This window comes from Dermacentor variabilis, chromosome 5, assembly GCF_050947875.1.
Source record: "Dermacentor variabilis isolate Ectoservices chromosome 5, ASM5094787v1, whole genome shotgun sequence".
Classification (NCBI taxonomy): Eukaryota; Metazoa; Arthropoda; class Arachnida; order Ixodida; family Ixodidae; genus Dermacentor; species Dermacentor variabilis.
The window spans coordinates 98,827,162-98,845,147 of record NC_134572.1 but is presented as its reverse complement, the minus strand read 5'-3'; the positions used below and the strand labels follow the sequence as shown (position 1 = coordinate 98,845,147).

The 17,986-nt window shown below is 47.9% G+C and overlaps 2 protein-coding genes across 11 annotated transcripts in view; one reads left to right on the top strand and one right to left on the bottom strand.

Moving 5' to 3' along the window:
• LOC142582967 (uncharacterized) overlaps positions 1-1,955 on the bottom strand; it is a 31,276-nt gene extending 29,321 nt beyond the window's left edge. For 4 of the 10 annotated variants that reach the window (XM_075693147.1, XM_075693146.1, XM_075693149.1 and 1 more), the window contains exon 1: positions 1,747-1,949. In XM_075693147.1, coding sequence (XP_075549262.1) covers positions 1,747-1,887 — 141 coding nt within the window. In that variant the 5' untranslated portion in view covers positions 1,888-1,949. Of the gene's footprint in view, positions 1-1,746 lie in introns of all 10 variants that reach the window. The other 6 variants (XM_075693141.1, XM_075693145.1, XM_075693144.1 and 3 more) reach the window with 4 other exon arrangements.
• Positions 1,956-4,343: 2,388 nt separating this feature from the next.
• mRpL40 (mitochondrial ribosomal protein L40) lies at positions 4,344-16,901 on the top strand. The gene is made up of 5 exons (XM_075693140.1): positions 4,344-4,533; positions 4,739-4,816; positions 4,889-5,059; positions 7,170-7,368; positions 16,725-16,901. The coding sequence occupies exons 1-5, from the start codon at positions 4,493-4,495 to the stop codon at positions 16,839-16,841; spliced, it is 606 nt and encodes a 201-aa protein (XP_075549255.1). The 5' UTR covers positions 4,344-4,492; the 3' UTR covers positions 16,842-16,901.
• The last annotated feature ends 1,085 nt before the right edge of the window (positions 16,902-17,986 follow it).

The window sequence follows — 17,986 nt, the reverse complement described above, 5'->3', positions numbered from 1 at the left end:
CCTCTCATTAATGCTGTAGAATTCGTCACTTTCCTACTATGTCCTTATGGATTAGGAATCTTACTCCGTATTGCTTATCTGGGAGTCCTCTACAGCAAAGGACATGGCCGTTATTCAGCAATGTATAAGCCTCACCAGCAGTTCTAACCTCACTAAAGCCAATAATATCCCAAACAATGCCTGATAGTTCCTCAAAGAGTCCTGCTAAGCTAGTTTCACCAGAGACGGTTTGCATATTGATTGTTGTCAGGGTCAGTTTTCATTGGCAGCCATCTTAACTGTAAATGTCTCCCAAGTGCCCCTTCACTTAGAAGGAAATTTAACTCCAGCGACTTGATGTGTGCAGCAGAAAGAGAAAGGTATGCCACACACTCGCTCGTACACAGCACTGAACTCTACATAAAGTAGGCGTTTGGCCACTTAAAAACCTTCTACAATGGATTATGAGAGCTCCAAAATAAGGCACACAGCCTTTCCCTGTGCCTCATTTACAAATCTCAGGAACTTAAATGCAAAAAGTATACAAATTCTGTGGCAACAGATGTTAAGAAAGGAGGGGAATTACACCTTCTTCTTGTCCTCCCAATACTAGCATGCACGTTGAATTAGTGTTGCAAAAGTACTCATTAAACTAGTGAATAGCGCTTCATAATGTCTACTTGTGTTCCATCCATACTAAAGAAGTTCTATGTAAGTTACGGGAGAAATCAAAGTGTTGCCACCTATATATACAAATATTTTTTGCACTGTTGGCCTGTGAGTCTCCCGATTCAATCACACACAAGAACAGCTGCGAAAGACTTAAGATCAGCAATGTGAGGAATAACCTAAGAAGTCATGATAGCGGTACAGCCACCAAAAGGTACAGGTGCAGAACTCTTGAATTTATGCTGTTTTGATGGAATTGCCCGAGCATAATATTTTATTCGCGATTTTTTTTATGCACAGTTTTCATTATCGCAGTTTGTGAATTTGTAACCGATTTTTCTTCGAGGTGTCTGATCCTTACGCAGACAGAAGAAAATTAGAAAAGTTCGTTTCCTCAGAACTGCCACGGCGGTACTCATTCACCATCGTTCACCCACACTTACCAACAATCCACATACAAAAGATATAATAAATCGTAATAAAATCAGCAAATTGTATGTAATTACTGCAGCTCTGCTTGAAAATTACCGTCACCATATAAATCTGGGCGAACAACTGTTGCAATATCTGCAAGTCGCGTTCAAATAAATATACGCTCTCAAACCGAAATACCCGAAGAGGCGCTAGTAAAGCCAGATCGTCACACTTGCCGAAGAACTCCGTTCTGCGCATGCATTCCGAGTAGGCGCTAATGAAACCCAAGACGTGACATTTTCTTTCTCATATGCCGGTGTGTTGGTGAGCGCGCGCTTTAATCTAACGAAAGCAAAAGTGACGAAATGCTCGCGTGGAAAGCAATCCAGCTGCAGCCACTCAAACTAGAGAGAGAGAGAGAGAGAGAAAGAAAAAAATCTAGCTCGGCAGCAATTACATCTTGAAGTCAATATAGTGTACCGTTAAATAAACCTCCCTCGGAACAAAGACTACCTTCTGAATAAAGGTCAAGGACGTGAATGTTACGTACGGTACGTATACATACAGCAGCAAAACATGCACAAGCATGGCACAAGTTAGGACGGCAGCACAGGACGCCAAGCGAAGTAGGCCTAGTGCCTACTAGGAAGTAGCAGCGTTTAGAGGAAGCTCGTAAGCGGTTACCTTTGAAAGACGCTCAATCAGTGCAGTTTTACTGCCGCTCTTGTCCAACTCGCGTCCTTCAAGTTCGGCTCTTAGCTGGACAACTTTGAGTTCGCTAATTTTCCTCTTCACGGTCGCACTTCCATCCCCTGCGGACGCCATTTTAGAATGAAGAAGAATCCCCGACGCCCCGACTGCCACGGGAAACGGGCAGACCGGATATTGCTGTCGTAATACAATTATCAAAAAAGAAGAAAATAAAATCGAAAGCTTGTGCGCAGTAATGCACTGCTTTATGGTTACATTTACACGCACAAATTCATCAATAACTTATCATAATTCATCAATAATCTTAAATAACAACAAACGAGATACCGAAACCCATCCGAAACCGGTAGCTGATTCGTGTGACGGCACGATGAGTAGATGACGTCAGATTCTAAGAGCTCCACCACTGGAAAAGCTGGCGCCACCGTCGGCGTGACGTGCTAGGAGGGATCACGTGGACATAGCGGCCGCGTCGGCTGCTTCGGGAGCGCCGAAGCGAGCTGAAAACGAGAGTTTAAATTCCCTCGTACGCTGCGGTCCTCATTTAGTGGCGAGATTTTCCCGCTTCGAGTGTCTCCTTTACAACGCTTGAAAGCACTAGAATAGGTAGTGGCTGCCTTTGAAGGCGCGCAACATGGTAGGCTACTGCTCGGTGCCGCAGGGCGAACGCACGTAACGGAGGCCGGTGTCAGCCTTATTCACACGTAGCCGTAGGACAAGAAGCTGCGTGAAGCTTGGCTCGCGAAACATAAAACCGGCAAACAGTCATCGGCTACAACTCGGGTATGCAGCAAGCACAAACGCGAGGAAGATTTCTGCTACGGCGCGGGGTCTGCGATGTTCGGAAAACGCGCACTGAGACGCTCGCCCGAGTCCGCTGCCCGACTAATGTCATGACGGTTTGGTCTATGAACTTGTCGATACTATAGATACTGGCAAGTTCACTGGAGTGGAAAGGTAGCGGTAAGAAGCACATTAAAAAAAAAGCACGGCAAATGGTCATGTTTGTGTTATGAATTAATGCACTCGATTACAAAAAAGAAGCAGCGGGAAATCGCACGCTGAGAACACCGATAAACATACAGTGCGAAGCAACTCGAGAAATAATATTGAAACGTCCAAGAATTTAGAAGAAAAAAAAAGGATTGAATCGTCGCGACGGCACATCATAGTCCCACGTAGGTGTCGAAGTCTCTACAATGAAATTATTTTTGAACAGCTCTGATAGCACCCACGCCACAATGGTTGTTTGTATATTGTCAAATGCTCATATTCTGCGGCCTAAAGCTCATGGCACGGTGCGAAAACGCGCACGAGGCGAGAGCGAAACTGCGCGGACAAGCATGCAGACACGCAGTCGGTCGCTGCGAATCTGCGCGATCGCTGCATTGAGGCTTCTGTCTATTACGCTCCATTTAGTTATACAAACACTATAAGAACATATTTCACATAGTTTGCTCTCAGCGTTTACCTACCTTTCACGCAAGAAGCCGGTTCGGGAGACTCCATCGCGGCGACCGCGCGCAGTGGCGTTCACTGTACGTATTCGGTAAAGAGATAGCGTCTGTAAATGATTGTGTGCTTTCAGTTTGCCCAAGATTATTATTTAGGCAGTAAACAACTTCTCTCGTTTCGAAAGTACTTACAGAAATGTCCGGGAAAGCTCGCGCGTGGTGTTTTCAGTGAGCGCTGACAGCAAAACCTATGAGGAGCGCGCCGCGTGATCCCTCATACTGCGCCAGCGGGGCGCTTCCGATAGATGGCGACTCCGTAACTCCCGCATGATCGCGATCGCAAATGACCGTGTAGCAACACCCGATCCAGATCAAGGTCGATCTGGATCGACCACAATCGAAGAGTTTCATACAATAATTACATGGATTGCGTGTCTCGTTTGAGTATTGTCGTCTGCGCCTAAGCAGAGTAGCAACATGGCGGCGCCCTGCGGTTGCCAATGATTGCCCCTTTTGTTACAGTGAGAAACTCCACGCCCATGCCAGCCATGTGCCAGCAGATCCGAACTGCCATGCGAACTCCCGTGGAAGAGACCGCATAGGTCATCATCACCATCTCATCCGATTTCAGCACACTTCTTAAAGTAGTGCCACGCTTTGAAGAATGCCGCCTCCTCCTCGTGCGCTCTGGCCGAGGCCAACGGCGCGTCGCTATTGGTCTAATAGCATCACGTGGGCCCTCGCGCCGTGCATCAGCGCCATTTTTGCCAGAAAAGCGTCCATTTTTGCCAGAAAAGGGTTACAGTGTACTAGAATACTTGAATACTAGAATTGCTTCTAGTTCGCTGTAACGGAGTGGCGAGGAGCGCATGTTGGCGCCGTTACTCGAGCAGTGTAGGCGGCGCCACGGTCGACGAGGGAGCGTGAAAGAGGAGAAAAGAGGAGTGAAGGCAGAGGAGGAGAGTATCGCTACTTTAAGAAGCTTAAGGGGTTTTATTATTAACTATATGACATAAATAAAATAACAAATACAAGCGCAAATGAATACACGAATAAAAAGTATTTCCAAAATTCCGCCTTGCTTTAGGAAAGGGGTAATTGCCCTCTCACAAGCACACATGGCGCGCATGTTGCGGGTCGTGCGAGCAGCGATTAGCACGGCTAGTCTATAAAGTTTACGAACGTAAAAGACTGAGCTAACACAGACAAGTATAACCATCGGTATAACATATTTGTAGTGGCGCCTCTTCTGCATCAGAGCTAGGATGCAACTTTTCGCGCTGACTGCAAGGCTGACCAATTTAAGGTGAGAGAGCAGTGCGTACTAGACGTGTAGTTCGTCGACATCGTCGAAGACTCCTTGCATAAAAGGGAAAAATTGGCATCTACGGATTTTTCAGAAAGAAAGGCTTGTAGTTGGAGGAGGATTCGTCCTGATCCAGGGCGGGGACGAATATCAAAGCTTCTTGTCTTGACTTTTCCTTTTTTTCTTTCTTTTCCCCCTTGTGCAGGTTAGCGGCGGCCCCACAGCGATTACTGCCGTCAGCTGCCGTTGCGTTTAGGGATCTGCACACCACGGCCCAGCTTAAGTAAGCCGCGATGTTGCTTTGCGCGAAGTCTCAGTGCTTAATGCCAGTATTGTTGGAAACGAATTGTCGCAGTGCGGAGCCGCTTAAAAAGAAGAAACGACTCGACCCGGCCATTCTTCGTATGAGGGAAGAACGCAAGAAGCGAAGGATCGAAAGGGGTATCCGCCAACTCAAGAGGCATGCCAAGAAGTACAAGCCAATCGAAGAGTCGGAGGTGGCCCCAAAACTGCAAAAAGAGCTAGGGTGAGTGTTGAATGGTCGACTGCATCGGCATTTTGGCGGCAGGCGGATTACTGAAAAAAAACAAAAACGGATTAGTGATGTCGACAGGTTCCTCATGTGACGAGCCTTGTAGCTTTCCGAGTAAATCTAACTGCAGGGATCTGTTCATCTGTGAAATGTGTTTACCGTAGTGCTGCAATGTTCTAGGTAGTATATGGGCAACGTAGAGACCATGTAACATGCAGCTCATTTGACGTGCCCGATATGATGGTAAATGCACCGATCACGTCAATTCCTAAAGTAACCAACCCACTGTAGAACCCCACTGACATGTTTTTTTTAGAGGACTATGGAAAATGAACATATGAAAATGAACATATTTTGTTTTCATTTTGTAGCTGCATTGTCACAGCTTATTTTCTGAAACTATTTCGTATGTACCTCTCTTATCTTCATTTTTTTTTTCTGCACTATATATATATATATATATATATATATATATATATATATATATATATATATATATATATACACACACACACACACACACACACTGCCTGTACGTACGTCCATGCTATCATTTTTTTTTCCTTCACCTTTCCTGTAAAGTGCCTTGACTTATGTACCTATACTACTGCTAAACAAATTGTACCATAGGGGGCCGTGCTTAGTTCCCGCCACCCCCTTTCTCTCTTTGTTGAGAGATGAAATAAAACTTTGATTGATTGATTGATTGATTGATGATCCGGGCAAATTTATCATCTGGCAACGCTTGTTGCAGGACTGCTAATGATACAAAAAGCTACTGTCACACAAAACCTTATTCGAAGTTGGATGGGAAGCCGAAAACCTACTCAGTAAAGATTGTTATTACTGCCTGGTGGTTAGCTAAATTGTCATGCACTTCTTTTGAAGCAGTTGTAACCATTCATCACATAAAATGAAACTGGTAATTTTCATCTGGCACTTGAGTCAAATATTTGATAGTAACAAGCTCTTTTTAAACACTCACTACTATTTTTCAATTTCCATGCAGTCTTGTATACCTTGTACAGCCCTGTACACTTGCAATATTGAAGTAACTGTGCAAGGTATCAAAGGTTGCCCATGAATGTGTGTGGGGCAAACCCTTATGCCTTCATCCAGCTCCTCTTGGCGTTTAACCTTCATAAGCGTTGTTTATGTCAGTGACTTGAACACCTTGGTGTTCACTTTTATGTGACTCGCGGCAGATTCTGCGAAGTGACCACTCTTTAGTTGCAGTTAATGTAGGTGTTGTGGTGGTAGTGCACTGGATATTGGAGGTAACAAATGGGAGGAGAAACACAAACCTCTGGAAACTAAATGTGACCGATGAATTAGAGCTAAAGAGGCAAGAACGTGCTAATTGCATCTTTGCCAAATGTGTGCGAAAGATTTTATGTACAACTTTATTGATCTTACTTAATCTTAAAATTTTAATTTCGCTACAGCATTTCTCAAATATAGTTTGCTCCACACTACTGCCTTGTCTTCTTTAATAATGCACTCAGGCCGGTGGAATGGGATCACTGTCGCCACAGTTCAATTGCTGTTTAATCCATTGTGCACTGCTGCATATATCTGTTCCTCCGTGTTTTGAGTTTCAGTGTTCACCAGTTCTCACCTGTCATTACATTTCCTGCTTTCACTCGGGAGTAACTCCTGGTCATAGACAATGGCTCAGTGGCTGGTGTCATGGGCTGTCATAGACACAGCATGACAGAGGGTGCTCGAAAACTGTGAGAGAGAGAGGGTTATTTCATGTGAAACTTAACTCCCTGCTGTGCACGCAGTGCATTAATGTTTGGCTTGCATGTTCATGGCAGCATTGTCTACAAAAGTGCAAACATTTTAACTGTGTTCAAAAAGTGTCAAGTGCTACCCGAAATGGTGGCAGCTGGCCCTACAATGACAACTCCGAGCAGAGCGTGAGGACGGCATGAGACTTCACACACTGCAAGCTGGAGCTTGAATCGTGGGTGAGGACACATAGCTTTCTTTCCCAGGCAGCTTCTCTAAGTGCTGAAACATGATGGTACCAGCAACAGACACAGCAATGACTGTATTCTAGCATCTATGACAGTAGCACATTTCTATGCTGACATTGCAGATTAAGGCACAGGGCGCCACCTGTCCTGGAGCATGAGACATGTCAGCTGCGAGAGGCAATGCAGCGGGCCTGGAGCATATACTGCATGCGGAAGCATCAGAACGAATCTGCCATGCTGGAACGCATCGTGGTCGCACAGGAGAAGGCTTTGGAGATGCTGAAGGAAGCCTCTGAAGAGTTGTACAATGCGGCTGTGCAGGTGAGCCACCTGCGTCTCGCTAAGGGATCATTCACACTGTTGCGATGCAAAGGTCACATGATCAAGTTGGTCACTTTGATTGAAAGGCAACTGTTTTAGATCAGTTGCTCACTGTTTCATTTTTCAGCTTTGCCACTTAGGTTGCAAAGCTCCTGAATGAACCAGTGGCACAGGAACAGGATGTTGGTATATGCTGATGCTTAAGTTACATGAACATGGTGATGCAAGCAGATGTGAATGGCACCAATCACAAGTAATTTCACTGTGGTGCATGCAAGTCATGATTACCGGTTTTAACATCATTTGAGCTGCTCTTTGGCTGCCAGTTTGTCATACAACTTGTGTCAGTCGCTGATGCAGATGCTGCCCAAGGCTGAAGCTTGGGCAAGTTGACAATTCATGATCAAATAAGAACAGTGTGTGCCTCTCTGTCAGGTTGTGTTCTTTCCAGATTTGCACATAAAAAGCAACATGTAATTAACTACTTGCCATTTTTGGCAATTCTATAATTGATTGTTTACTTATTTTGCTCTGTAACACGCATTGTAATATTATTGCCTTTTTTTTCTTTACGAGTGCGAATCAAAGTCTTTGCCCCCTATTTTTTATTAGTCAACATAAGGTACATACACGTAATTACAAATATATATACTGTTGTTGGTACCTTGTGCTGTTTTTCCACATAGTGCCCACACCGGTTCATGCATTTGTCCCATCGCAGCACTAAATTTGAGATGCCCCTGTGGTAGAATTCATCCGTCTGACTGTGGAACCACCGTCGGACTGCTGTCTTGGCTTCACCAGCCTTTTGTGAGCTCACAACACCACCACCTCACACTTCTCAAAGGGAGACACTTTTCCCCATACGTGGGCTGCATTTCCCTGTGGCTTTTGATGAGCGTTCGTCCCTTGCTTCATACAAAACAAGTCAGACTTCGTTGCTCATACGCTGTGGATGTGCGAACCACAACCAACATCTTCAACAACTGACAGCAGCGACATGCCGCCGAGCTACCAGCCGATAAGGCCGGGCCTGGCCAAGAATGGTCCACCGCTGGGAATGGATATGTTGACCTCGCATTTACAGCCATAATTTGGCTAAAAAAAAAATAGGGGCAAAAACTTTCTAGTTCACCCTTGTAGTAACCGGTTACCTTATCAGCGAGACAAGCTGTAACAGGCAATGCAGCTTTGAATACTTGAATTCGGCAGGAACTACAGTAAAATGCCCGCAGTCCTGCTATGCAGCAGCCTCACGAATGTGCATGTTCAGACAGGCAAAGCCAGGCTCTCAGTATTTGTTTCCTCATCGTAATGCTTCACCAGATCTTGGCCCATGATTTTAACTGGCACTGCTATCGCTCTATAGTGATGGCCATTTCAGACGTTTATGCCAGGGAATTAATCTACGGACAATTTTTTCTGTTTTTCATAGGCCCTACCAGGGGCTTCTTCTTCAAAACCCAGCAACACTGTAGTGCTGCATTTCTGTGGAGAACCTAGATGCTGAGTAACCAAAATCTTGTATGCAAGGTGTTCGTACCTTGTGACACCCAACCACTTCCCAGCGCACACGTAAAGAAAATTTTCAGTGTCATTGTTGGGGGTCTGACCGACGCAAATTTTGAAAAGGATTATTAGTAAAGATAATGCGTAGATGGCCAAGCTGCGACACAAGTACAAAGACGACCCTGAGGCCTCCGCGGAAGAGATCATGCAGACGCACCTCGCACGCCCGGAAGGGCATAGTCACCCAGAGTACCGTGGGGCTCCCAACGAGGAGCTGGACGCGGACTTCTCTGTGCAGGAAATTAGAACAGTCCTCCAGCTACTGAAGACCAACTCAGCGCCCGGTCCTGACAGGATCACCAACAAAATCCTGAGGAATCTGAACGACGACGCCATCGAGAAACTTTGCGAGTACATCAACGCGTGCTAGAAGCAGGGCCGAATTCTGCAAGAGTGGAAGACTGCCGACGTTATTCTGATACCAAAGCCGGGCAAACCGCTGGAGGTCTGAAACATGAGGCCGAACTCCCTCACATCCTGCGTCGGGAAAGCGATGGTGATGACGCTGCTCGAGAAGCAGGACAACTTCGGCACCCTGGGAGAGACGACGACGAAGTGTCCTGTGTGGAACGCTGCCTTTGTGTCTCTGAGAATTTAAAGCTACTTTGTGGGAGACGCCACTCCCTTAACTACGGCGATGGACGTGGAATCGCCTGGAGAGGTTCCTGGTCCCTCTACGTCAACAGCGACCGCACCGAGAAAGCGGTCTAGTCGCCTGAGTGACACCTACAGTGAGGACACTGTGATCTACTCAGGGACCAGTGGTGAAACCTCGGATGACAGCGACTTCGTGCCTGTAGCGAAGCACAAAGCAAAGAGAAGGCTCGTCAGGACGTCTCCTTCCACAAGTAAGGCAACTGTGATCCCGACGCGAAAGCCATCAGACCTCGCCATTTTATATGTGCCTGTGGCTGCTAGCGACAATCTAAACCGGATCAACCGCCAAGCCACATCTGTATCGCTCGAGGCACTTGTTCCGGGTCAGATCAAAGATATAAGGATCAACGGCCGTAAGAACACCAGTGATTTCACGAACACACGTCTCCACAAATTGGATCCACTCTGCAACTCCGCCTACCACCAGGGTTGCCACGAGCGGAAGCAACACTTCTGTGCCGCCTGTGGCTCGGCGTGGCATTCACAAACTCCTATTCATTCCGCATTGGAATGGCCAACAGCCCTACTCGTGACACCTGCGGCTGCGAGGAGACGATTCAACACCTCCTATGTGACTGTCCCCGTTACGCAGTGCGAAGAAAAGTGCTCGTGACCGCTCTCGCAAAACTGGACAATCGCCCCTTTAAAGAGGAAAAAGCTCTAGGACATTGGTCCAGACGGGCTTCGGCACTCAAGGCCTTAAGGGTTTTGTTGAAGTTTTTAAGGACATGCGAACTGTGCGACCGCCTTTGAACGTTGTAGCGCGTAGTTTCACGTTACTGTGTGAATTTTCTCTTATTTTTTTTTTCATTTTTTCCCTCTTCTTCTTTCTCCTTTTATTCCATTTACCCCTTCCCCCAGCACAGGGTAGCCAGCCGGTACTTACACTGGCTAACCTCCCTGTCTTTCCTCTCCTTTGTCTCCTCCTCCTTCGGCACCCGCATCATTGGTTTCCGGAAGGAACTTTCCACGCATGACGCCATGCTGCAGATCAAGGAACAGGTCGTGAACGCTCCGAGCACGCACGTGCGCGCCCTGCTTGGGCTAGACCTCAAGAGCGCCTTCGACACTGTGAAGCACATGGCCATACTGGACAAGATCAGACGACTCGATCTCGGGGCGAGGTTCCACCGATATGTCAGCAGCTTCCTGAATGGGCGCGAGACAACAGTCAAGTTCAACGGGGCCCGCCACGAACGGTCCGAACGGTGGTGCGGGAATGCCGCAGGGCTCCGTACTCTCCCCCGTGCTTTTCAACCTTGTCATGATCGGCCTGCCGGAGCGTATTGACGCAATAGAGGGCATCAATCATACGATATACGCAGATGACGTGACGGTGTGGACCACGGAGAACACGAGCGTCGGCGAAATGCAAAACCGACTGTAGCGGGCCGTCCGGGAGGTGGAGCAGCACCTTGAAGACATGGGACTCGTCTGCTCACCCGACAAGTCGGAGATCCTGCTCCACAGGCCGTGCAAGAAAGGAACCCTTCCGCAGGGCGTGCTAGACGCCCGTTGTTTGGGCGTCTGCATCACCACGAGGGAGTGGACCCTAATACTGACGGTGTCCATGTTGCGAGTGCTCGGCCTGTGGTTGGAAGAGAACGGTTCCAACCGCGAGCTAATGGACGGTTTGCAAAAATACTGTTGCGCATGCGCGAACACGGCTGTCACGAGCGCCCTCTACATGGTTAGGTACGAGAAGCAGACGAACAACCAACGCAGCTATAGCGCGCCTTGAGACGACGGTTTGTGGTGGTTTTGATCGCGGTATTTTCGTGAAAAGGACCGCTCGTTGTGTTGTGTATTGTGCACAAAGTGTTTCACTAGCAAACGAAGCACGAGTTTATTTCGGTTTCCGTCCGAGAAGAGCTATCCGGCGAGGAAAGCAGCATGGATAAGCGACAGCCGGAGATGCCATCACAGCACACAACTTGCTCGCTCCTCGCAGAGCCGGTTCTCATCGCGCTATTTGCTGCTACTGAATTGTCATATGCCAGCGCTACGAGGTTATATCGGCCTGCAAGCTTTGAGACACCCTTAAACGCAGCAGCATGTTGCCGGAATAGGGAAAGTTCAAGGTGGACGAGGACGGACAGCGCTTGCGAACGCGCAGTGGTGTCACTCATTTGTCGCTGACATGTTATTATACCAAATATTATAAAGTGATGTCGAAAGTGCGCCTCATATGACAATCAGTGCCTAGTACTACGCCTCTGAAGTGATCGAAACACATCATTCGAGGGCAGTTGGTGTGACCGACGGGCAGCGCGGAGCGACCACCACGCGACGGAGTTCGGCTTGTTTGCTCTTTTCTGTCGACGGTGTACAGATAGCCAAATGTATTTCTTATTTAGCCTTTTAATCTTGATGCATGAGTTAAAGAGCTAGCAAAAAACTATGCGTTCACTTCCTAGCAGAAGCCTCTTCGTAACCGGCGACACCCACGGCCAGCGAGCGAGGCCTACCGTCTTCATCGATGGCGCGTCGTTTGAGACATTCCCGTATTTGCCGTGCGCGAAAAAAGGACCGTCGTAACAAGTCAAACAGCTCCGTGAAGCTTTGCTTTGTTCCATATGGGCCCTATTAGTAGGATAAACTCTCCTAAGCGGAACATCACGCTCGGCACGCTGAGTTTTTCGGCAGCTGCCGATCGCTCGAGCCAGCAGGCCTAGCTCCCGGTTGTCGAAGCAGCAGCCGACGGCGCTTGTAATGGAAACGGAGCGGACCATAAAGTGTTTATTTTCGTGAGTATTTTAGCGTCTGGACGATTATGTCGCGGTTAAATGAACGCAGGGTTGGTTCTCTCTGTACTCTGTCGGCAGCAAAGAGCAACTAAGGCTAGCCGCCTTGCACGGTGGACGCTGCGCGCGGCCACTCTGCGAAACCAAGTGTGGACACTCGGCGACACATCGGCACCGTGTTTCGACGGCGCGCACTCTGCTCTTTGTTGAAGGAGTGTATTTCGCTCGCCTCAGTCCCGTGCTGGCATCAGCAGCCCCAAATATACGGTATTTTTAACGTGATCTTCCTTCAGTGCCGAGCCTCGATGAGCCTGGCGAATAGTGGTAGTTATATATAAAGCAGATATTGCCATACGCGATCAGTTTGAGTGGTACGCTTCGAGAAGTCGGAGGTCCATGACATGCACGAGAACTGGAACGGAGTGACGGCGTCTTCAATTATTTTTTGACGCCATGAACACACGGGGTTGTCGCGGCAGTGGCCAGGCAGCAGCCGAGGAACGAAACTCGCCCTCTAACCACCTACTCTCGCACCCAGAACACTGCAGCTTTGCCTGTTGTGCGCCAGATGGCGCTCACTATTTTGCGAACCGTCCATTGCCCGACTGCAGAAGAAACTGGCCGCTGCCACACACCTCGTGCAGCAGGTCGCGAACAAGAGGAAAGGAATGAAGGAACACAACGTTACGAGGCTGATACAGGCATATGCACTGAGCCACATAGCGTACGTCGCCGTGTACGCCAACTGGAACAGGAGCAAAACCAACAAGCTGAACGTGGCGATCCGCAGGGCGTTCAAGACCGCCCTGGGAGTACCCCAGTACACGCCAACCCACAGGCTCCTCGAGTTAGGCGTACACAACACGCTCAAGGAGATCGCCGTGGCACAGAGAGTTGCGCAGCTGGAGAGGCTGTTGAGCACCGTAACGGGAAGACAAATCCTAGACTTGCTCAGGATTCGATATCACGAGGGGCGTGGACTGAAGGAATCACTGCTACTGGAAGTCAGGGACACCATACAGACGGAAAACATGCCGAAGAATATGCACTTGGTGCATGACATGCAAAGACGTATACGCAGGGCGGTATCAATCCTCTAGAAGCATGGAAGACGAGAAGGCGTCCTCTTTGTCGATGCAGCCAGGTACTTGCGGCCAGTTGGTGACTCTGATGGCGACGACGGATGTCGACCACCACCACCACAGCTACAAGGGAATGTGCGAGACGAACCACAGTTACCAGCACCACCATCACTACTACTACTACGACAAAAATGGCAGCAGCAACAGCGGCAACGTCGACATGGCCAGCTGAAGGCGGCGGCGCCCACCTTCTCCATGGCAGTCGTAGATACAAAGGGAAGGATACGAGTGACGGCATCAGCGAAGCTGCCATTGGCCGAAGCAGCGGAAGGGATGGCCATAGCCCTCGCGGTACTCCACGGAGGTGCGGAGGATAACCTGATCATCAGCGATTCAGAACTACACCAAAGTTTGGGCGTTCGCAGGTGTGGCGCGCATGCTCAACGCCCGGGCCGGGGACTTCGAATCCGGCACAATTACAAACAAGTCCCTCAAGTGGTTCCCCGCGCACGTCGGGGAGCTTGGCAATAACAACAACAACAAGAGCCGCGACACCAATGACAACAACAATGTTAACGGCCAAAGACGCACCGACACCCCACCCAACCACAACGAGCGCGCCCACCTCGTCGCGAGGCAGCTTACCCGCCGCGACGCGCTCACCCAGAGGGCAGCCGCTGCCGTTGTTGCGCGGGACCCCAGCGGAGGAGTGACGGCGACGGCGGCGGCCACCCCGTCTGGCGCGGCCGCTGTCGTTACCAACACAACACAAATTGCGGCGTACGGAGCTGGGGATCACGCGGAGGCCGACTGCGATGTCAAGGAGTTTCCGGCAACGTACAGAGAGGTGCTTGGTCACTATAGGAAAGAATGAAGAAAATATCCACAACCCTATGGGCGCCTAGACAGGTCCCAAGCAGTCGACCTGAGATGGTTGCAGACGGATACTTTCACCAACCCCTACCACCTGCACCGCCTGTGGCCCACGCTGCACCCGTCGCCCGGCTGCCCGCGGTGCGAGCACAAACAGGCCGATATGGCCCATGTGCTTTGGGAATGCCAACGCCACGAGGAAGAAGGACTAAGAGGAAGGCGGAAGACAACAGCAGGACCCTCTGAAGTTGGGCACCTCGCTGAGAGATGGCAAGCCGCCCTCCTCAGCGAGGCACCCGAGGACCAGGAGTGGGCCGTCCAGCGAGCCAGGGCCGTTGCCAAGGGTCTCGGAAGATTTTCCTCGGGCGATGGACCCCTGGCAGCCTAGCCCTGGGCACCAACATCAATAACCGTCGGACAAATAAAGTTTATTCCTATCCTATCCTAATGTGTGAAGGGCTGCAGAGGATGCACTGAAAGAGCCAGGAAAGCACTGTATTACCTGGATATGTGCGATGTTGATAAAGCATTCGAGGAAAGTACTAAAGGTAATTGATTACATTTTAGTAATGTCTCAATTATTCATAGGGCAGTAACTGGTCAATGTAATCAGTTACATTTTTTAATAAAGCTATTGTAATTGTAATCGGTTTCTTTGTTTCTGTGACGTACAAGTGTGGGCCCTTCATTTGCTTTTCTTATTCTAACACTGGCCTCTGTAGCATAGCCTGCGCCATGTATACCATTTACTCACATAATGGATCCACTTTATAGTGCCAAAAAAGATTGGTGCCAAGTTTGGGGTCATTCTCATTATACGGGGAATAAATTCAAGCGAAATTCTTCGCTCAGAATTTCACCCACTGCAATGAACATACATTAAATTGAAGTACCTGACCTTTATTCAGTTTTCTTTCTTCTTTTTTTTAGTGCATCCTCTATGCACTTAAGTATGGTATGTTGACATGTTCCATGCTCTGCAAATATGTTGGACAGTTGTTTATTTCTACCTCCGGAGATCATGTGCAGTATTTATTAACTAGTTTTGCTTTACATGCAGAACATGTATGAAAGTGTAAGCATGTGGTTTTAAACACAATTCAAGAAGTTACACGAAGACAAAGAACACATTTCTGGTGCATTTTTGGTGCAGCATTGCCTGCATAGGCATGTCCATTTATGCTACATCAAAAGTACATTAGAAATATGTTGTATGTTGTTGCTGTTTCAAGATTCAGGATTCTAAGCATTGTTTTCATATTTACTTTAAAAAAAGTAAACTCTGAGCATGTTGGAGCTGTTTTTAGTAAAGTTGACCTCTGTGAGATTCACACAGCACAGCTCAGTACGAAAGGGAATGCTTTATTAGCATTCCAGCAAACTGGGAGTCGTGACCCTATCTGCCAATAGCTATTGTATAATCTACCGTGTGCTATACCTTTTTAACAACAAAAACAATGTACCTTATTTACTTGCATAATGAATGCACTTTTTTTCCCGAAAAATATGGGCAAAGTTGGGGGATGCATTTATTATGTGGGGCAAAATTACGAGAAATTTTTTTTTCCAGGGCCACCTCTAACAAAGTCAGTTTCGCTCGAAATGCGAACCATTGATTGCGGTAGCTAATGTGTAGACACCTGCACGAAGAAAGGGTAGTAGTTTTATCAGCTGTATAAACTTGCAAACACTCACTGAATGCAAACTGAGTGGCGAGAACGCAGCATGCACAAAGGTATGAGCCGCTATCGACTCAGCCCCCGACGCAGATCGCCAATGGATCGCTTTGAAAATAGGGCGCGGCGCGGCCGCGCAATGCACAGTTTCTGTTGGAGTAAAACGCCGCGCCCCCGCCAATATGCACATGACAAAAGACGACGCGTTTCCTTCCGGCTTTCCTTCCTTGTACACGGGAGATTGAGCCGCGATCGTCGGTGCCCCTTGGGCACTTTCACTCACACCTACGCCGTGTGACGCACAGCGGTGATGACTGACGATGACGGCAAAAATGCACCCGGAGCATCCATACAATTGCTTGCTATCGCAATAAAAGTAGGGAGATGCGGTACGATTCGGCGTCCGACACGAACACCCGCCGGACGCCATATCAGACGCCGGATCATACCGTGCGTCTCCTACTTCACAGCAGCAAGTTCAGGGTGCGATCACTATGCGAGAAAAAGAAAGAACACACTTCTTGATTTGAAAAGTGGGGGCTGCATTCATTATGCAAGTAAGTACAGTAGCTGTCTTTATTGGTGTTAGTCACACGTTCTCTTTTGTGTTGAGTCACCTAACGCATGTAGTCGCAACTAAGTGAGTATGAAGAAGCTGTGCATACATCTGCGACTGCAGTTTGTTAAGCAGTGTTTTCATTGTGTCGATCATGCATTCATCTGCACAAAAATTTTCTGTCTCCCTCTCTTTATAGGCTGACAATGGATTGTTTCCTGCTCAGTTCAAGGCCATAGTTTCTACTCCTCCAGTTGAGAATTATGAGCCACCTGATGGAAAATATGTTGACACCACAAAGAAGTGGAGACCCTAAAGTACACAGCTGCTCGTTAAAATAGATGTACTACTCCAGTAAATATAGTTATCTCCTGCATTTTGTAGTATCCATTGCAGCTATTACTCACAGTGGTGGCTTAGTGGTTGCAGCACTCTGTTGCAGAGCACATGGTCACTGGTTCGATTCCTGCCTGCAGCGACCACCTTTCAAGACGAGTGGCACACAAAAACACTCGTGCACCACAGAATTTGTGCACATTAAGAAATCCCAGGCAACCAAAATTAATCTGAAGTCGTTCGAGCTTTGATTTGAATTGTTTTGACTGGGTTTGAAAAAACCCAGCAATATGCACACTCACACTTATATTGCAACGTAGTCCAATAACTTACTATTATGGCTATGAAAATTCCTTGCTGCGGTCAATATTGGGCAACACTGCGTGGTATGGTGCTTTGGGCATAGAGGGGGGAAATATATTTTAAATTACAAGTAGGCAATTCTTTAAAAGCATTAGCTCAAACAAATGCAGGCAAGAACAATGCACATCAGTCTCGCAGCATGGCCTTTAGAATTGATCTAGTAGTTCATACCAGCAAAAAGCATACCACAGGCCAATTCAGTTACTCCCACCAACTTTCTACATAGTGGTTCCCACGAAGTGGAAGCAAACACAGTCTTTTCCTTGCAGCCACTTCCATCACAGCATTAAGCTGAAGACAGCCAGTCCCATAGGCTCATAGCACACTATACTGCATATACTAATGATCTGAGTAATGCAAGTCGAGTGAGAACAATTGGTTGAAGTTACGCCACGAAGATTATTACACATCATCGGCTAGTTCGCGCTCCGATGACATTCGCGTGAAAGCGAACTGCTGGCAATGCTCACTGGCTATTTGACGAGCATCGATTGACGAAAGTTGGCGATCTCCCGACTCCCAAGATTGTTGCCACTTTTGCTTATTCATCATTCATTTAGTGGCCTCGAACCAAAGGGTGTCTGCAGATGTCTGCATTCAAGTCTCAAGACCTTCCTTGGCGGTGGATTTATTTCTTTGCATAAACTGTTGTTAAATGACCATTTCCACTTAATGACAATCCCAACGTGCTAGTAGACACCATGGAACAGTGAATGGGTGGATAATGATCGATACATGCGAGCTCGTGCGAGCCACCGTACA